The sequence below is a fragment of the Macrobrachium nipponense genome, chromosome 14 (genome assembly GCF_015104395.2).
Source record: "Macrobrachium nipponense isolate FS-2020 chromosome 14, ASM1510439v2, whole genome shotgun sequence".
NCBI lineage: Eukaryota > Metazoa > Arthropoda > Malacostraca > Decapoda > Palaemonidae > Macrobrachium > Macrobrachium nipponense.
This window is the reverse complement of record NC_087207.1, coordinates 74,527,961-74,545,460: the sequence shown is the minus strand read 5'-3', so window position 1 is coordinate 74,545,460 and position 17,500 is coordinate 74,527,961. Positions and strand designations below refer to the sequence as shown.

General features: G+C 32.9%; 1 protein-coding gene across 1 annotated transcript in view; it reads right to left on the bottom strand.

The window, feature by feature from the left end:
* LOC135226583 (nephrin-like) overlaps window positions 1-17,500 on the bottom strand; it is a 125,686-nt gene that overhangs the window by 75,967 nt on the left and 32,219 nt on the right. Inside the window, 1 exon segment of the mRNA XM_064266270.1 lies at window positions 4,148-4,282. Coding sequence (XP_064122340.1) covers window positions 4,148-4,282 — 135 coding nt within the window.

The following is a 17,500-nucleotide window of genomic DNA, read 5'->3' as shown; positions in this document are numbered from 1 at the left end:
GTAATTCGCATACAGCAAATTATTAAAATACTTTTCAGTTGCAAATCTACACCCAGATATCCTTTTATTTACCTAAAACTTACACATAGCGTAACTATTTAAAGCCCGGGACGCAGTGTTACCATACAAAAACACCACAGGCGGATGGACAGATGAAAAAAAAAACAGAGTATAGGAGTGTATACCAGAATAACCAAGCAAATATAAAATGAGTAATAGAAAAAACAAGGTGTGATCCAACCTCCAACTTACTCAAGGCGCGTGCTAAAATCTATTGTCAAATAGCGCGTTGTTTTGCCAAAGAAAATTAAAATGAATGTGCTATATTTCATTGCAAATCATTTCTCTGTATTGTTTAACATGCTCACTATTAATTTTATTACATTTTCATCCAAATAAAAAAGCCATAAATATCCTATCCTAAAATTCCTGTATCTAAACTCAACGCGAAACAGTTTTTTCCGACCTTTTTAGCCCATCCTAAAATTCCTGTATCTAAACTCAACGCGAAACATCTTTTTTTCAGACCTTTTTAGCCCGTCCTAAAATTCCTGTATCTAAACTCAACGCGAAACATCTTTTTTTTCAGACCTTTTTAGCCCGTCCTAAATAAAAAATTCCCTGTATCTAAACTCAACGCGAAACACCTTTTTTTCAGACCTTTTTAGCCCGTCCTAAAATTCCTGTATCTAAACTCATGCGAAACATCTTTTTTTTCAGACCTTTTTAGCCCGTCCTAAAATTCCTGTATCTAAACTCAACGCGAAACAGTTTTTTCCGACCTTTTTAGCCCGTCCTAAAATTCCTGTATCTAAACTCAACGCGAAACAGTTTTTTCCGACCTTTTTAGCCCGTCCTAAAATTCCTGTATCTAAAACTCAACGCGAAAACAGTTTTTCAGACCTTTTTAGCCCGTCCTAAAATTCCTGTATCTAAACTCAACGCGAAACATCTTTTTTTTCAGACCTTTTTAGCCCATCCTAAAATTCCTGTATCTAAACTCAACGCGAAACAGTTTTTTCCGACCTTTTTAGCCCGTCCTAAAATTCCTGTATCTAAACTCACGCGAAACAGTTTTTTTTCCGACCTTTTTAGCCCGTCCTAAAATTCCTGTATCTAAACTCAACGCGAAACAGTTTTTTCCGACCTTTTTAGCCCGTCCTAAAATTCCTGTATCTAAACTCAACGCGAAACATCTTTTTTTTCAGACCTTTTTAGCCCGTCCTAAAATTCCTGTATCTAAACTCAACGCGAAACAGTTTTTTTTCCAACGACCTTTTTAGCCCGTCCTAAATTCCCCTGTATCTAAATCAACGCCGAAACATCTTTTTTTTTCAGACCTTTTTAGCCCCGTCATAAAATTCCTGTATTCTTAACTCAAACGCGAACATCTTTTTTTCAGACCTTTTTTAGCCCGTCCTAAAAATTCCTGTATCTAAACTCAACGCGAAACACCTTTTTTTCAGACCTTTTTAGCCCGTTCTAAAATTCCTGTATCTAAACTCACGCGAAACATCTTTTTTTTCAGACCTTTTTAGCACGTCCTAAAATTCCTGTATCTAAACTCAACGCAAAACATCTTTTTTTTCAGACCTTTTTAGCCCGTCCTAAAATTCCTGTATCTAAACTCAACGCGAAACATCTTTTTTTTCAAGACCTTTTTTAGCCCGTCCAAAATAAAAATTCCTGTATCTAAACTCAACGCGAAAACATCTTTTTTTTTTTCAGACCTTTTTTAGCCCATCCTAAAATTCCTGTATCTAAACTCAACGCGAAAACATCTTTTTTTTTCAGACCTTTTTAGCCGTCCTAAAAATTCCTGTAAATCTAAAACTCAACGCGAAACATCTTTTTTTTCAGACCTTTTTAGCCCGTCCTAAAATTCCTGTATCTAAACTCAACGCGAAACATCTTTTTTTTCAGACCTTTTTAGCCCGTCCTAAAATTCCTGTATCTAAACTCAACGCGAAACATCTTTTTTTTCAGACCTTTTTAGCCCATCCTAAAATTCCTGTATCTAAACTCAACGCGAAACATCTTTTTTTTCAGACCTTTTTAGCCCATCCTAAAATTCCTGTATCTAAACTCAGCGCGAAACACCTTTTTTTCAGACCTTTTTAGCCCATCCTAAAATTCCTGTAATTAAACTCAACGCGAAACACCTCTTTCAGACATTTTTCGGCTCTTAAATAGGGCTCTCCTAACCCCCTAGAAGAAGAACAACAACAACAAAAGAGTAGTGTGCAAGCTTACTCGCCTAGTAAGCGAAAAGAAAAATCGAAAGAAGGAAATCAAGGCAAAAGAAAACGGAATGCAGAGAAAATTGCCAAAAACTCAATATCCTGATTTCCACGACTGGGCCATTCAAATGTATTCGTAGGATCTCCGAGCGCTTATCCAAGCTTCGGTACGAGTGCATGTGTATCAGCATTGTAAATTCATCTGATTGTTTGCCTGCCGCCCTGCGCTTGAGCTCGTTTGCTTGCTGTTTCCTTGTTGCTTGATTCTACAAAAGGTCAATGAAAAGCAGAGCGTCTCTCTTCTTTTAACTCAAATGGAGATTAAGTTGAGACTCTGGCTGATTTCGAGAGGTTGTGTGAGAAGGACTTTCTGAAAGCATTAGGTTGAGTTTTAAATTGTCTTTCATTGATTTAAGCTCTTCAAGGTAATGAATTTTTAATGCTCACAAATTGCATTCATATATATATGTATACACAAATTGCATTCACATATTTTATGTACACAAAAACCAACACCAACCACACACCACACACACACACACACACATATATACTATATATATATATATATATATATATATATATATATATATATATATATATACTACACACACACACACACACACATATGTGTATATATATATATATATATATATATATAGATATATATATATATATATATATAATATATAATATGCGGTGTTTGTCTATCTGTGCCAAAGTCTGTAAATGATACTACCCTTCAGGCAGTGCGAAACAGTATTAGTTAATATTTTTTAATAATATAAACCCCGTGCAATGCTAATTTGGAAAGACATCTCGCCAGAACATTGCCCTGTCAGAAGTCCTGAGAAATTAAGACTTAAAATATATAACTTATGAGTAAAAATAACGACTTACCTTTACATTAAAAACGCGTTCAAACACATGTGTAAGAAAACAGTTGAAATATTTGTAAGTTAACCTACAAATTTATTTGTAAATAATTAACTGAATTTTGGTTTTGGGTTGGTTGCACAGAGTCTTTATGAAATATTACCATAACTGTTTTCAGGAATCTGCCATAAAGATTAAGATTTCTTATAAAATAAATTCAAAAATCAATAATGGGGCTTTCATTATATATATATACATATATATATATATATATATATATATATATATATATATATATATATATATATATATATATATATATATATATATATATATATATATATATATATATATATATATATATATATATATATATATATATATATATATATATATATAATATATATTTACTTCTTATTTCTTGTAAGGTCTTACATAAGTACTACATAGAAAGAGAGAGAGAGAGAGACAGAGAGAGAGAGAGAGAGAGAGAGAGAGAGAGAGAGATCTGTCATTCAGACTAATCACTACCCACATTTATATACATGCCAATTCCACTGAAATCGCTTTTCTCATTTCATTTTCAGACAAATGTTTAAATGTATAATGTACTTACCTGCTAAAGATATTCGTAAGACTGAGCTTATCCTGGGTAAACTACTGAGGTAGATTGTTATATCGTACTTTTTTCTATTATTATTCATTTTCCATCTGTTTTTTTTATATTCTAAATATATAAAATTATCTATTCATTGGCATCTCTAGAGAGAATCTCATTGTTAAAAGATAAAAGAGATGATAATTCTAGGATTATTTTACTTGGTTGAAATGTTTTAACTTTAATCTAAAAAACCTGTTTCAATAATGTGTGAATCTAGAAATATATTTCCCGTTAAAATGTTTGAACTTTGGAACAAAAAACATTTTGTAAAAACGTGTAAACAAGTGTCTACCACTCGCGAACCATTGACACAAACCTCCCTCGCTCCCCCCCCCCATCCCTCAGTGTCTGCGCTATCCGCTTTACTTACCTAGAGCGAATCCATCTTTCGTCCACTGCGCTTTCCCTTGTTGATTTTCCACCTCGCAGCGAAGAGTGACGTCATTTCCGGCCACCACCTCCACGTTCTGCGGAGCCACGCGGAAGGACTGGGGTAATGACCATCCTAAAGGAGACATAAAGGAATGGATTAAGAATTGCAAATGTTCTTTCCCGCCTCATTTCAGCTGATTCATAGGAACAGCGAGATTATTGTGCCTGGAATATTTTGGCAGGGTGTAGGTGTAGTCTATATATATATTATATATATATATATATATATATATATATATATATATATATATATATATATATATATATATATATATATATATATATATATATATGTATATATGATATATGTAAATATATATATATATATATATATATATATATATATATATATATATATATATATATGTGTGTGTGTGTGTGTGTGTGTGTGTGTGTGTGTGTGTATGTACGTGTGCGTGCTCGTGTTTTAAGTATGCAGGTCTCAGCACCTCGAAAAGTACCAGTTTTAATCTTTAATTCTTTTAGAATTTGTCATTGTCAGTAGTAAACAAATCATTTGCTGGTCTTGACGTCATACCGTCAGGAACTACAGTACGATTATAAACAGAGGAGGAAGAGCTTTTGGAAGTTCTTATATGTCTTGAGAGCTGATGGCTGAGCATAATAATCATAAATTTCTAACCTCACATCAGGATCGAACTCAAGGGTCCTTAGTGAAAGGAGAGTTGGGTATCAATTACGCTGCAAAAGAAGAAATTCATCTCTATTGCAGTTATTATTGTGCGTTAATTCACGACATATTCCCTCGGAAGGGGAAATTTGAATAAAAAATTATCAGCCTGAATCACTTGTGGTTAGGAGAGTTAGGTGAAATTCGGTAATATAACGGAGACGAGAAGCCTGCCGATGTAATTCCTTAGGAACTACGTTAAGTTCATAGTTTCAAGAAAGAGATTTCTGCCTCCATGGATTGATGGCGCAGTTACTTGCCAGTTCGTGGTAGCAATTGATCTTAATTGCGCACATGAGCGTATGATATAATAATAATAAATAATAATAATAATAATAATAATTAAAATAATAAGGATAAATAATAATAATAATAATAATAATAATAATAATAATAATAATAATAACTTGGAAAATTACGGAAGGGTTATTAAAGGTTAACGGAGTAATCTTTAGAATAAAACGTAAGTTTTTAACATTTGGTATTTTGTAAGCGCTCAAAAAAGAAGCAAATAAATGAATAAAACAGTATTTCATTCGTCTATTAATTTATGTTTGCATTTTCTTTCCTTTGTGGAAATAAGTGGATCGCCTAAAACGTTTTATAAATTTTTGAAAAACCAATATGCAGTTCTAATTTATATTTAAAAATAAGAATTACGCGTTCATTCTTTTTAATATTAATAATCGTAATATTCATGATCTCGTTTTAATTTTTGTCACAGAAGTTTTTTCCAAGCAATATTACTCTTTTACAATAACTGAAAAATATTTGATTTTCATGTTTGGTTGAATTGCAGTGAATATATTATTCAATTTGTCCGGAGGTCATTGTTAACGATCACCGGAAAAATATGATTTTTCTTGTTTGGTTGAATTTAAATTAACATATTATTCCATTTATACATAGTTCATGCTATGATTATTGATAATAACAACAAAAACAACAACAACAACAGCAACAACAACAACAACGACAATAATAATAATAATAATAATAATAATAATAATAATAATAATAATAATAATAATAATAATAATAATAATAATAATAATAATAATAATTCATATACAAATATTATTCATCTTTTGCTTTAACTTCTCATTGTTTGAAAAAGTTTTTCTAAAATTTTCTTCCTCTCTTAAAGAGTAAAGATTCATTTTCCTGAATTTATATCCTTTTTTACGATATAACTGATCAAAGAAAAAGATTAATTTTTTTTAATACATCATAATTTATTTATTAAGCGTTCGTTCATCAGAATCATACAGTTTATCATCATTTTCCATCACCTAATCTCAATTAACAAGATAATTTTCATATTTTCCTGTTGATCTAATAATTTAGCTTTAAATTTTGTCCTCTGATACTACCTGTAACCATTGATTTACTAATCTCATTCAGCTGAAGATATTCATGGAATTATTATTATGTTACATTTTCCAGTTTTTTCTAACTTCTTGAACTATTCATTTACAAAGATGATCATTTAGCATATAACAATATTTCTATTAGCAATTGCCAAAGGTAACCTTTCTGACACTGCAATACTTTTCCTTAATTATTGACCAATAATAATGCTTTCTGAAATGTTCAATATTCAGAATAAATCTTGAACTATTCTGTTGCAAAAGAGTGATTAGTTCTGGAATTTTCACTTTGAATACTGACTTATTCGCTGACGAATTTAATCCCTTCTGACAGATTTAACATAAATCTTAACTATTCTATATAAATGTTGAAGTATTCACTGGCAAATTTGAATGATGCTGCCACATTCAGTGTGAATCTTCAAGTATACACGAGCAAAGTTAGCCCTTTCTGACGCACTCAAATCTTGAACTAGTGATTGACCCGAGATAACCGTTTCGCATATTTTCTGTTAAGAAATAGACGAAAGACTTCTCGTGGGTGAACTCTAGGCAAGATTACATGGCGTGCCAGTTTCTTTCACTTAGAAGAGGCAGACTTCATTTCCTATGCGCTGAAGGCTCGTGACTTGTGCTCACGAACTAGGAAACTTGATAAAAAAAAAAAAAAAAAAAAAGAGGGGCCGTTCTTTGGTCTTGGTTAGATATTTCTTTTTTCTCTTTTTTTTTTTGTAAAATTTCAAATAGTTAATTGATCATGAAACGGGGACTGGGGCAAAAATACACGTTTGAGTGTGTACACACACATACATGCATGCTGACATACAATAAGAAAAAGAAAATATATATATATATATATATATATATATATATATATATATATATATATATATATATATATATATATATATATGCATCGAGCTACAAATGTCCTTTACTATCTAATTCGCTCTACCTCGGAATTAATATATTTTCATATATGCTTGACCGAAGGGGAATTTTTTAGGCAATAAGAGAATTGTCGGCTCCCGGGCGCGAACCCTCGAAACCAAACAAATCCATGAAGACAGTGAAGCTTTAACCCACCCCACCACCGCAAGAGGCTATAAGTTTATGCCATCTCTCACCTCCAAATACCTGTCGTGCTCAGGTATTCGGTGTTTGGAGACTGCATAGACCCGCCTCGACTTCGGCGATGTAGTGCTTTTGACAGCACGTAGCCATTATATAAGTCATATCACATTACCGTGATTCATATACTTCCATCGAGCTACAAAACGTATAGCCTCTTGCGGTGGTGGGGTGAGTTAAAGCTTCACTATCGTCCTGGATTTGTTTGGTTTCGAGGGTTCGCGCCCGGGAGCCGACAATTCTCTTATCGCCTAAAAAATTCCCCTTCGGTCAAGCATATATGAAAATATATTAATTCCGAGGTAGAGCGAATTAGATATTAAAGGACATTTGTAGCTCGATGTATGTATATGAATCACAAAGTGATATGACTTATATAAATATGTGTGTGTGTGTGTCCCCTTGTATTTTTGCTCTCTCTCTCTCTCTCTCTCTCTCTCTCTCTCTCCTTTTAGCAGAATTTTTCGCCCCATTGCTCAAAGTAATTATCTCTCCATCTATAAGGTAATTCATCCCGTCAGAACAGAACTAATGAGGAAGAGGGCAAAAAGCATTTGCCATAAAAGTAATTTACCCAAAGTGGGATAGAATGGAACCAGTCGTCCGTGAGCGGGTGATATTAGCCCCAAAGTGGAGGATTGGAAAAAATGGGAAACTTACTACGTCCAGAGAAAATATATGGCGTGATCCGCTTTACGATTTAGTTAACTATTACACCGGAATCTTACATTCTGTGGAGAGAGAGAGAGAGAGAGAGAGAGAGAGAGAGAGATGCCCGTTGTTACATGCGTTTACCGTGCGTGTCTTATTTTTTTCTTCTTTTTTGCTTAATAGAATCATTCTTTACATAGTGAAAGTATCTTTCACCTAATGAAATGAACTGCTATTTAGTATAAATGAAAATTATTTTCATTTAACAAAATTTATGCTTAATACCATTAATTATCAAATTATTGAAAGGGTTTTGTGTCTTATAAAATCAATTTAGATTAATTTTTTTACTTATTAAAATTAATTTTACTTAATGAAATGAATTTTATACTTCAAAATGTATTTACTTTATGCAATTAATTTTCAAATTAATCAACTTTTTATACTTAATAAAATTCATTTTTAATTTTAAATATCAATTTCAGTTAATAAATTTTTTTTCTTAATAAAATTATTTTACTTAATACAATTAATTTTCAAATTAATAACATTATTTTTTACTTAATGAAATTATTTTTCAATTACTAGAGTTAATTCTCAATTAATAGAATTAATCTTCAATTAATGAAATTATTGTTTACTTAATAAACTATTATTGCATTATTTTTGAAGCTGGCCACAAATGCAGAAAGTTTGGTAAAGTCGCCAGATATGAATAAATTTGTGTATAAATCCGGGGTTTTATATGGGAAGGAATAAAAATATGAGAGAGAGAGAGAGAGAGAGAGAGAGAGAGAGAGAGAGAGAGAGAACACTAACACATTATGAATAGAGGAGAGGTTTCAGTGAAAGCTTATCAGGGAGAGAATAGCTTATGAATTTCTTATAAATGTTATCACCTCAGTGCTGAGGAATACATCTTCGAGACCCTCCCATCTTGATAAAGCAATGAACATTCACATTTCTCTCTCTCTCTCTCTCTCTCTCTCTCTCTCTCTCTCTCTCTCTCTCTCTCTCTCAAGCTGGAAACCATAGCGGTGGGCCAATATCTATAGGTACCTAATTCACTGCTTAGTCAACAGATGCATACAGGATTAGGCAACGAGCCCCGGTCGACTCTTCTTGTCCTGTGCGGGAACTGAACAGGTGGGCTATCAAGTTTGTGAACTGTGTCACGAGAGAGAGAGAGAGAGAGAGAGAGAGAGAGAGAGAGAGAGAGAGAGAGAGAGAGGGAAGGTTTTTGTTTTAAAGTTTACCCCAATATATATATATATATATATATATAGATATATATATATATATATATATATATATATATATATATATATATATATATATATATATACATACATACATATATATATATATATATATATATATATATATATATACATATATATATATATATATATATATATATATATATATATATATATATATATATATGAATAGTATATATATATATATATATATATATATATATATATATATATATATATATATCACTATATATATATATTACTATATATATATATATATATATATATATATATATATATATTCTGATATTCACGAATTTTTCACAACTAATATAAGAAATTTGAGATAAGGTTAAATATTCGTACTGACCTCAAACAAAAGAAATCATGTGATGTCGGCAGTTTTTTAATCAATTTTTTTTTTTCTCAAGAAAACACGCTAATTAACAAATACGGGGCCATGGCTAATAAAACTCAATCATAAAAAAAAATTTTAAAAACCATCTTCCCCTACCCCTCTCTTCTCCCCCTTTCCAATAACTCCCCCACAAAAAAATCTTACTCAATCTCCATATTTTCACACATATCTGTCACTTGAATAAACTTCAGAATTTTTTTTCATATTTCATATATATATATATATATATATAGATATATATATATATATATATATATATAATATATATATATATATCTATATATATGAGAAAAAAAATTCTGAAGTTTATTCAAGTGACAGATATGTGTGAAAATATGGAGAGATAAGATTTATTTAAGTTTATGGAAGGGGGAGAGAGAGGGTAGGGGAAGATGGTTTAAAATGATTGAGTTTTAGCCATGGCGTATTTGTTAATTAGCGTGTTCTTGAGAAAAAAAAAATTGATTAAAACTGCCGACATCACATGATTTCTTTTGAGGTCAGTACGAATATTTAACCTTATCTCAAATTTCCTATAATTAGTGTGAAAAATTCGTGAATATCAGAATACATATACGTCTATATATTCTTTAAACTTTAATACTTTATTTCACGAGTACCTTTCTAATATAAATATTGCAGCACAAGAACAAGTCATCGGATTTTTTGTCATTTACCATTTCTCTTTAACAGATGGACTATTCCTGTAAGTCTTGTGTGTATGCGCGTGTGTGTGTGTGTGTGTGTGGACAAATTAGGTTAATGCCATGACACTTGCAAGTTTACGTCTTCATACCACAACACTTCCGAGGCAACAACCCCAAACCTCCCCCCGGGGTTCTAGAGCCTCCTCCCCCCCTCCCCCCAGCCCTTCGTCATATTTTCCGTAGTCCTCCTCGTCTTGCCGAAGTATCGGGAAATTTATCGGTATTCGAGCGAATATAAAACGTAAGATAATTAAAGCGATAACCAGAGGCTTCCATCTTCGCCCGTGTCAATACCATGAAACATATATCGGTCCTCGATACCGTTTTTATCCATTTCTGTCAGTCACTTGTCAGTATTAGATATAAGGAACGAGAGAGAGAGAGAGAGAGGAGAAGAGAGAGAGAGAGAGAGAGAGAGAAAGGGTGGAGGGGGGAAGGCGCTTTTATGACTTTTTGGCCCCGTTGTTGTATTGGAGTAGAATGAATTAATCTCCGATTGATTGTAACAAAGAATGCAATGTTGCTATCCACAACTGAAAAAAGACGATATTTACTAACCCCCCCCCCCCCCCAACACCCACTCCTCTCTCTCTCTCGCTCTCTCTCTCTCTCTCTCTCTCTCTCTCCTCTCTCTCAGCTCAGTGGTAAGCTTTCATACCCCTGAATTTGAGAGAGAAAAATGTTCGACTGAGAGATGGATGGTTTGTAAATATATATATATATATATATATATATATATATATATATATATATATATATATATATATATATTTATAAATATATATGTGTCTGTATATATATACGTATATATATATATATATATATATATATATATATATATATATATATATATAATATATATAATTGATAGATACAAGTAAATGAAATACAAACCGTCAGCAGACAGTTCGACGTAAAACTGTGTAAGCGCATAGTTAAGCATTGTGACTGTAAAATCCAGGAGTTACCGACGTTTTTTTTTTCTCTGCTTCCATCCTGTGTCAGGGGATAAACGGATAAACGGTTTATGCCCCCCAAAAAAAATACTGATTAACTTGCAGTGAAAAATATCGTTGATTATTGGATTACGATGAAAACATATTGCTTCATTATAAATAATTTCTAATAATATTTATTTGCAGATGGACGTTAGGAAAGTATTGTTTTTGTTATGATTGAAAAGTACTAGTAAATTTCTAGAAATGAATATTATTGAAAGTTAACTACAATGAAAAAGATATTGATGAATTATATAATATTTTAATGATACACAAGTAGAAAATCTTGTTATCACAAACGGAAAAAAAAATGCCCAGCTAAAATAAACCGTAAGAAGAAAGTTAAAACCTCGCATAATGCATAAAATAGGCAGGGAAGTCTACCACCCTTTCGGAAAATAAGGGTGAAATATTCGCAGTAAAGTTCTGTTTGCGTTTTTTTATGACGACTCGCAGTGGATACAAGTTTCAAACTTGAAACAAAGGCCGATAAAGCCAATATCCTCAACCCCTCCCCCCTCCCCCCAACCCCCCCACCCGCCCCGAGCTGTTAGGCTTCGCAGCAATCAAGTATTCAAGCAGAGGTCATTCTCGAAGTTTTCCTGCGCGTTGCATCGAAAATGAATTACCATTTCGATACAATATTGGGGAGGGGGAGGGGGAGGGGGTAGGGGGGGGGGGGGGGAGAGAAATGCGAATGTGTAGGAGGTGACAAGTAATGAAAGTGTATTACGGACACGTTCACATGGACGTTTTTTCAAATACTTTTCTTTAATTTTATATTGCTGATATTTAAAAGAATAAAAATGTTCATTATTTTGGGATTTTTCATGAGAAAATATACAGTAAGGAGGTGAAAGTAATGGATATTTAATTTTCTTATTAAATATTGCTGATATTTTTTGGATAAATTTTTTTTTAATTTTTTTTTTATAATTTTTGATTGCTGATGAACATAGAAATTTATATATATATATATATATATATATATATATATAATATATATATATATATATATATATATATATATATATATATATATAATAATCAAAATCTTTTATTTTTCGGGGGTGTTGACAGGGAGGAGGTAAAAGTAATGGGAAATAAAAAAATAAAGTTTTGATTATCAAATATTTTCTTATAATTTTGGATTTGATGGAGTGATATACTTAAGATATATGCACAAAATTTCTAGATTTTTCCATTTAGATTTGTTTCTAATAAAAGTGGATACACAGAATGAGTTAGATTAAGAAAAAAAAGACTAACTAGATATAAGGGTAGAAAATTCATCAGACACACCAGTCCAGTTTGTATAAATAATTTTGAGGTCCTCCGAAAGAGGAAACAGAAAATAATTCACAAATGAAAAGAGCATTTTAAACAAGAACCACAGAAAGTTATACACATAAAATCTTTCTCTCTCTCTCTCTCTCTCTCTCTCTCTCTCTCGCTCTCTCTCTCTCTCTCTCTTCTATCTTTTATCTCCACAACTCGAGATAATTGAAAAGATGAATTAAAAGATAAGCGTGAGGGGGAAAAGGGGCGTGTCCCTTTGGTGTCTCCAGATCCCCCTCGACTCCCATGTAAACCATCTAGTGTCCAAATTTAATGGGGTTCAAAGACTTTATGAGGGGACGACTTTCTCGAGGTTAGATATTTTTGCGGATTTTCTGCCGTCGTATATTGGACGCTCCTTTCCTTTCCCTTCCCCCCCCCCCCCCCCCACCCCCCGAGATGTAAAAGTCCTCTCTCTCTCTCTCTCTCTCTCTCTCTCTCTCTCTCTCTCTCTCTCTCTCTCTCTCTCTCTCCATTTATATATATATATATATATATATATATATATATATATATATATATATATATATATATATATATGTGTATGTGGCGATGGCCAAACGTCATCTTTCCACAGATGAAATATATATATACATATATATATATATATATATATATATATATATAGATATTAACATATATGCATAAATAAAGGTATAAAGCCACAAAGGAAAGTGAAACACTGAAGCAACTGCAAGATCTTTCGACTCGACGTCCTTTACTTAGCTAATCCTGCAGCTACTCCAGTGTTTCACTTTCCTTCGTGGCTTATACCTCTATATATATATATAAAATATATATATATAATATATATAATATATATATATAATATATATATATATAGATATATATATATATATATATGTGGGTGTGTGTGTGGTGTGTGTGTGTGTGTGAGAGAGAGAGAGAGAGAGAGAGAGATAAGCCAAGAATCCTCCTGTATCAGATTTGACTGTCAGTTCCAAAAGAGAGAAAACATCGCTGCAACGGTCATGAGGATATAAATCTAAGAGGCTTAAGCAAAGTAAAAAAATCAGGCTTCGTCTCTAGATAGATGAGAGAGAGAGAGTCAGAACTCTGTTAGTCTGGCAGCTTATGGTAAACGGATTTTGAAGGTTTCGTCACTGTGTATTTACAGCCTGAGGCAGCCGGGAATAGCGTTTTTGTAACTGACGTCTATCAACCTGGCGTTGCAATATTGCTAGCTAACTACGCCATCTGGAATAAAGGCGCTTCAAGCAGACATAGTTTATTTAAAGGCAGATGTCATTTTATGCACTTGCTGTTGCAACATTCTATCTGAATGACCTCGACGCAGGGATACAAAAAATTACAGTTGGGTCAAATAGATTTAAGACTTTGAAACCGTATGAGGGAGTCATGATGTTGATTAATCGTGACTCTTAACTCTTATTACCCCACGCTGCTGCAAATTCAATAGAATCTTCATTATGTCAAAAGTATTTATATCTCTCTTTTATTCTTTGTCTGTCCTTTTGGCGCGAGAACATTGCACTTTTACGAAGCCCTAGAATGATGAATTTAAGATAGGTTTTGTCATGTAAACATAACCACGATATCCTCTCCATAAAGGAAAACAAGCGTATCACATTCGAGAGTGAGTCAGCATTAAATCGTAAATGAAGAGATGAACTGCGACTCCATTCTTGTTTGTAACATTGGTGTTTGAGGGAAATGTCATTTTATCATTTTCTCTATATACTGATGGTTTGCATCGATTACGAATAGGAATCTCACCCAAATAGCTCTTCAATGTTGCTGGAAGTTCATCATTATGGAAGAATACAAATAAGGTTATTTATGCCTCAGTTAAACATAATGGCATTTTATTATCGGAGTTATTAAATTGAACACTAGTAAGTGGTTTTGTCTGCGAAGCAGTTTTGTAATAACATGAGCAATAATCATTTCTCAATCCTGTTTATTGAAGTTTTAACGAAATACGGAAAAAGCAGAGAGAGAGAGAGAGAGAGAGAGAGAGAGAGAGAGAGAGAGCACAACAACAGCAGAAAAAAAATCACTCACAGCAAGTCTAGTGGTTTTCTCCATATGTTCCCTATTAGCGAAGGGGTATCCTTTACAAAATGTGGTCTGAGCAGTATCTCAACTTCTCTGTCCCCTATCTCATATGTCCCCCCCCCCTCCTAAGGGGGGGAGGGGGTGCTCTAAACCCTCCTAGGGACCCTCACCGTCCCTGACCAGGATTTACGGCGGAGTGGCCTCCCATTACATATAATCCTTGTAGGATATTTCATTGCCTTAACCTACGACATCCTATATTATTTTCTGATAGAGATCTAACACGTGGTGGGGCACAATTAGCTTCTGAAAAAAGGGCTGTTTATTCAAAGAGAAAATGTGTAATAATAATAATAATAATAATAATAATAATAATAATAATAATAACAAAGAAAATAAATACAAAGATATAATAACCCTTAAAGATGTCATATGGAATACGACATACGGAATACGACATATCCGTTTTTATTCCCTGTCACTTCACACGCGAAGTCATAAAAAAAAAAAAGAGAGAAAAAAAAAGGCAGAGCGGGAAACGTATATCCCTCCTCCAGTCACAAGAAAAGAAAAGAAGGAAACGAGAGAGAGATAGAGGAAAGAAATGTGGAAAAAGGAGCAACAAAGATTTCGCGCCAGACATAACAGGTTGACTAAAGGCTCGGTAGCCGACTCAGAGGCTTATGTGTGAATGGCCTTTGTTTGCCAGAACACGTTGGTTCTAAGCGAATAAATATGTGAGAATATCAATAGGCTTACATTACAAGTCTTTAGGATTGAGTAAGTGGAGGTATAAATCTCTCTCTCTCTCTCTCTCTCTCTCTCTCTCTCTCTCTCTGATATCATAAAGCTTTCATTACGTGTCGTCAGGATTGAGTATGTGGAAATATGAATCTCTCTCTCTCTCTCTCTCTCTCTCTCTCTCTCTCTCTCTCTCTCTCTCTCTCTCTCTGATATCAGCAAGCTTTCATTACATGTCGTCAGGATTGAGTATGTGGAAATATGAATCTCTCTCTCTCTCTCTCTCTCTCTCTCTCTCTCTCTCTCTCTCTCTCTCTCATTTCAAACATTGTTTTATATTTCAGTTATACAAAACTATTTAAAGGATCAGACGATATGAAAAACTGTTTATTATTATTATTATTATTATTATTATTATTATTATTATTATTATTATTATTATTATTATTATTATTAAGGCTGTTGGTGACTGACTCTTAGTAAGTTAAGAAATTATGTATCTTAAGCAGGCATAGAAACCTATTATACTTTGGTGAGTTTGGGGACTTATCCTATAAAACTTTATCATGTAAAACTTTATCCTTGCGCCTATAGTTTCAACTAGTCATTAGTTATCACAAGGCTATTCAAAATTAATTATAGCTTCAGGGACATGTAGGAATACATACAGTATGTAGAGATGTCATTTGTATGTTTGGAAATAATTGTGGTTATTACTGATTTAAATTACTCTTACAGTCAAGTCCAAGGTGTTTTATTTAGATATCTTTTGGATTTCCTCACAATGAGAATCATTATGGTATACATTCTACCTGGTCTAATCTCCCTACGTTGACCTGGAGTTAATAATAATCAAAATAATTTTTTTCAATGATAAAGACTCACAGAATGGCAAGATTTTCTGTGTATATTAAGCAATATATCAAAACTCCCACTCAAGACGAAATGGTCTTATTTCATCATTATCTGTAAAAACCGTGACTGCTTTATAGTGTTTTAATAATAATAATAATAATAATAATAATAATAATAATAATAATAATAATAATAATAATAATAATGATGATTAGCAGATGTTCGAATGTCTTTGCTTTCATCTTTTACATAGTAATGCAATGCACTATATAGAAATGTCTTTTTATCACACAAACCGTCTTTCATCAGAGAATTGCGAATTTCTTAGCAAATAATGACAACGTCAGCAAGTTAGAACCAAAGCACAAACAACCACGTGAAAAGTATAGTGCGCACCCCGTAGATTTAAAGACGACAAGTCCTATCTTTCTTTCAGCCCCTCATATTCAAAAGCATCCAGTAAGTAACTCCACGTGGAGAAAGAAGATATCATTGGAATCGTCAGGCAGCAAAGGTCAAAATGATAAACCGCTTAATTTGATTTGATCTCGCAGCGTTGCTCGGGCAGCCAAAAATTGCATTTTTGAAAGCTCTGTCCTTCCACCTGTGGAGGATTCTATCGGGTTTCTTTTTAAAAAGATGGAACGCAGATCCTCGCTTTAGCACTGTTTTCTATTTGCCCTGGTATTTTCCAGAGTTGAAATGGAAAGAAAAATTGGTAGGATACGTGTCATCAATTTTTTTCATACAAAATTTTTTTTTATTTCCTAACATTTAGCAACTTTGAAGGGATTCGTTGTTTTCAGGTGCCTCGTTATTGACGCGAGATTAAGATCGAGTCTGGGTCTCTGCCAGAGTGAGTCCGAGAAGAGCTTCTGCTTAAGGGGTTTAATTGACTGGAGTTTGGGAAAAAATCTGAGGACCTGGTAATATGGAAAACTGCCTGAAGTGAAGGATTCAGGCCAATAACAGTAATAAATACTGCTACAGGTTTGTTAACTATGTATTATTATTATTATTATTATTATTATTATTATTATTATTATTATTATTATTATTAATTCAGAGGATTAACCCTATTCATATAAGCCC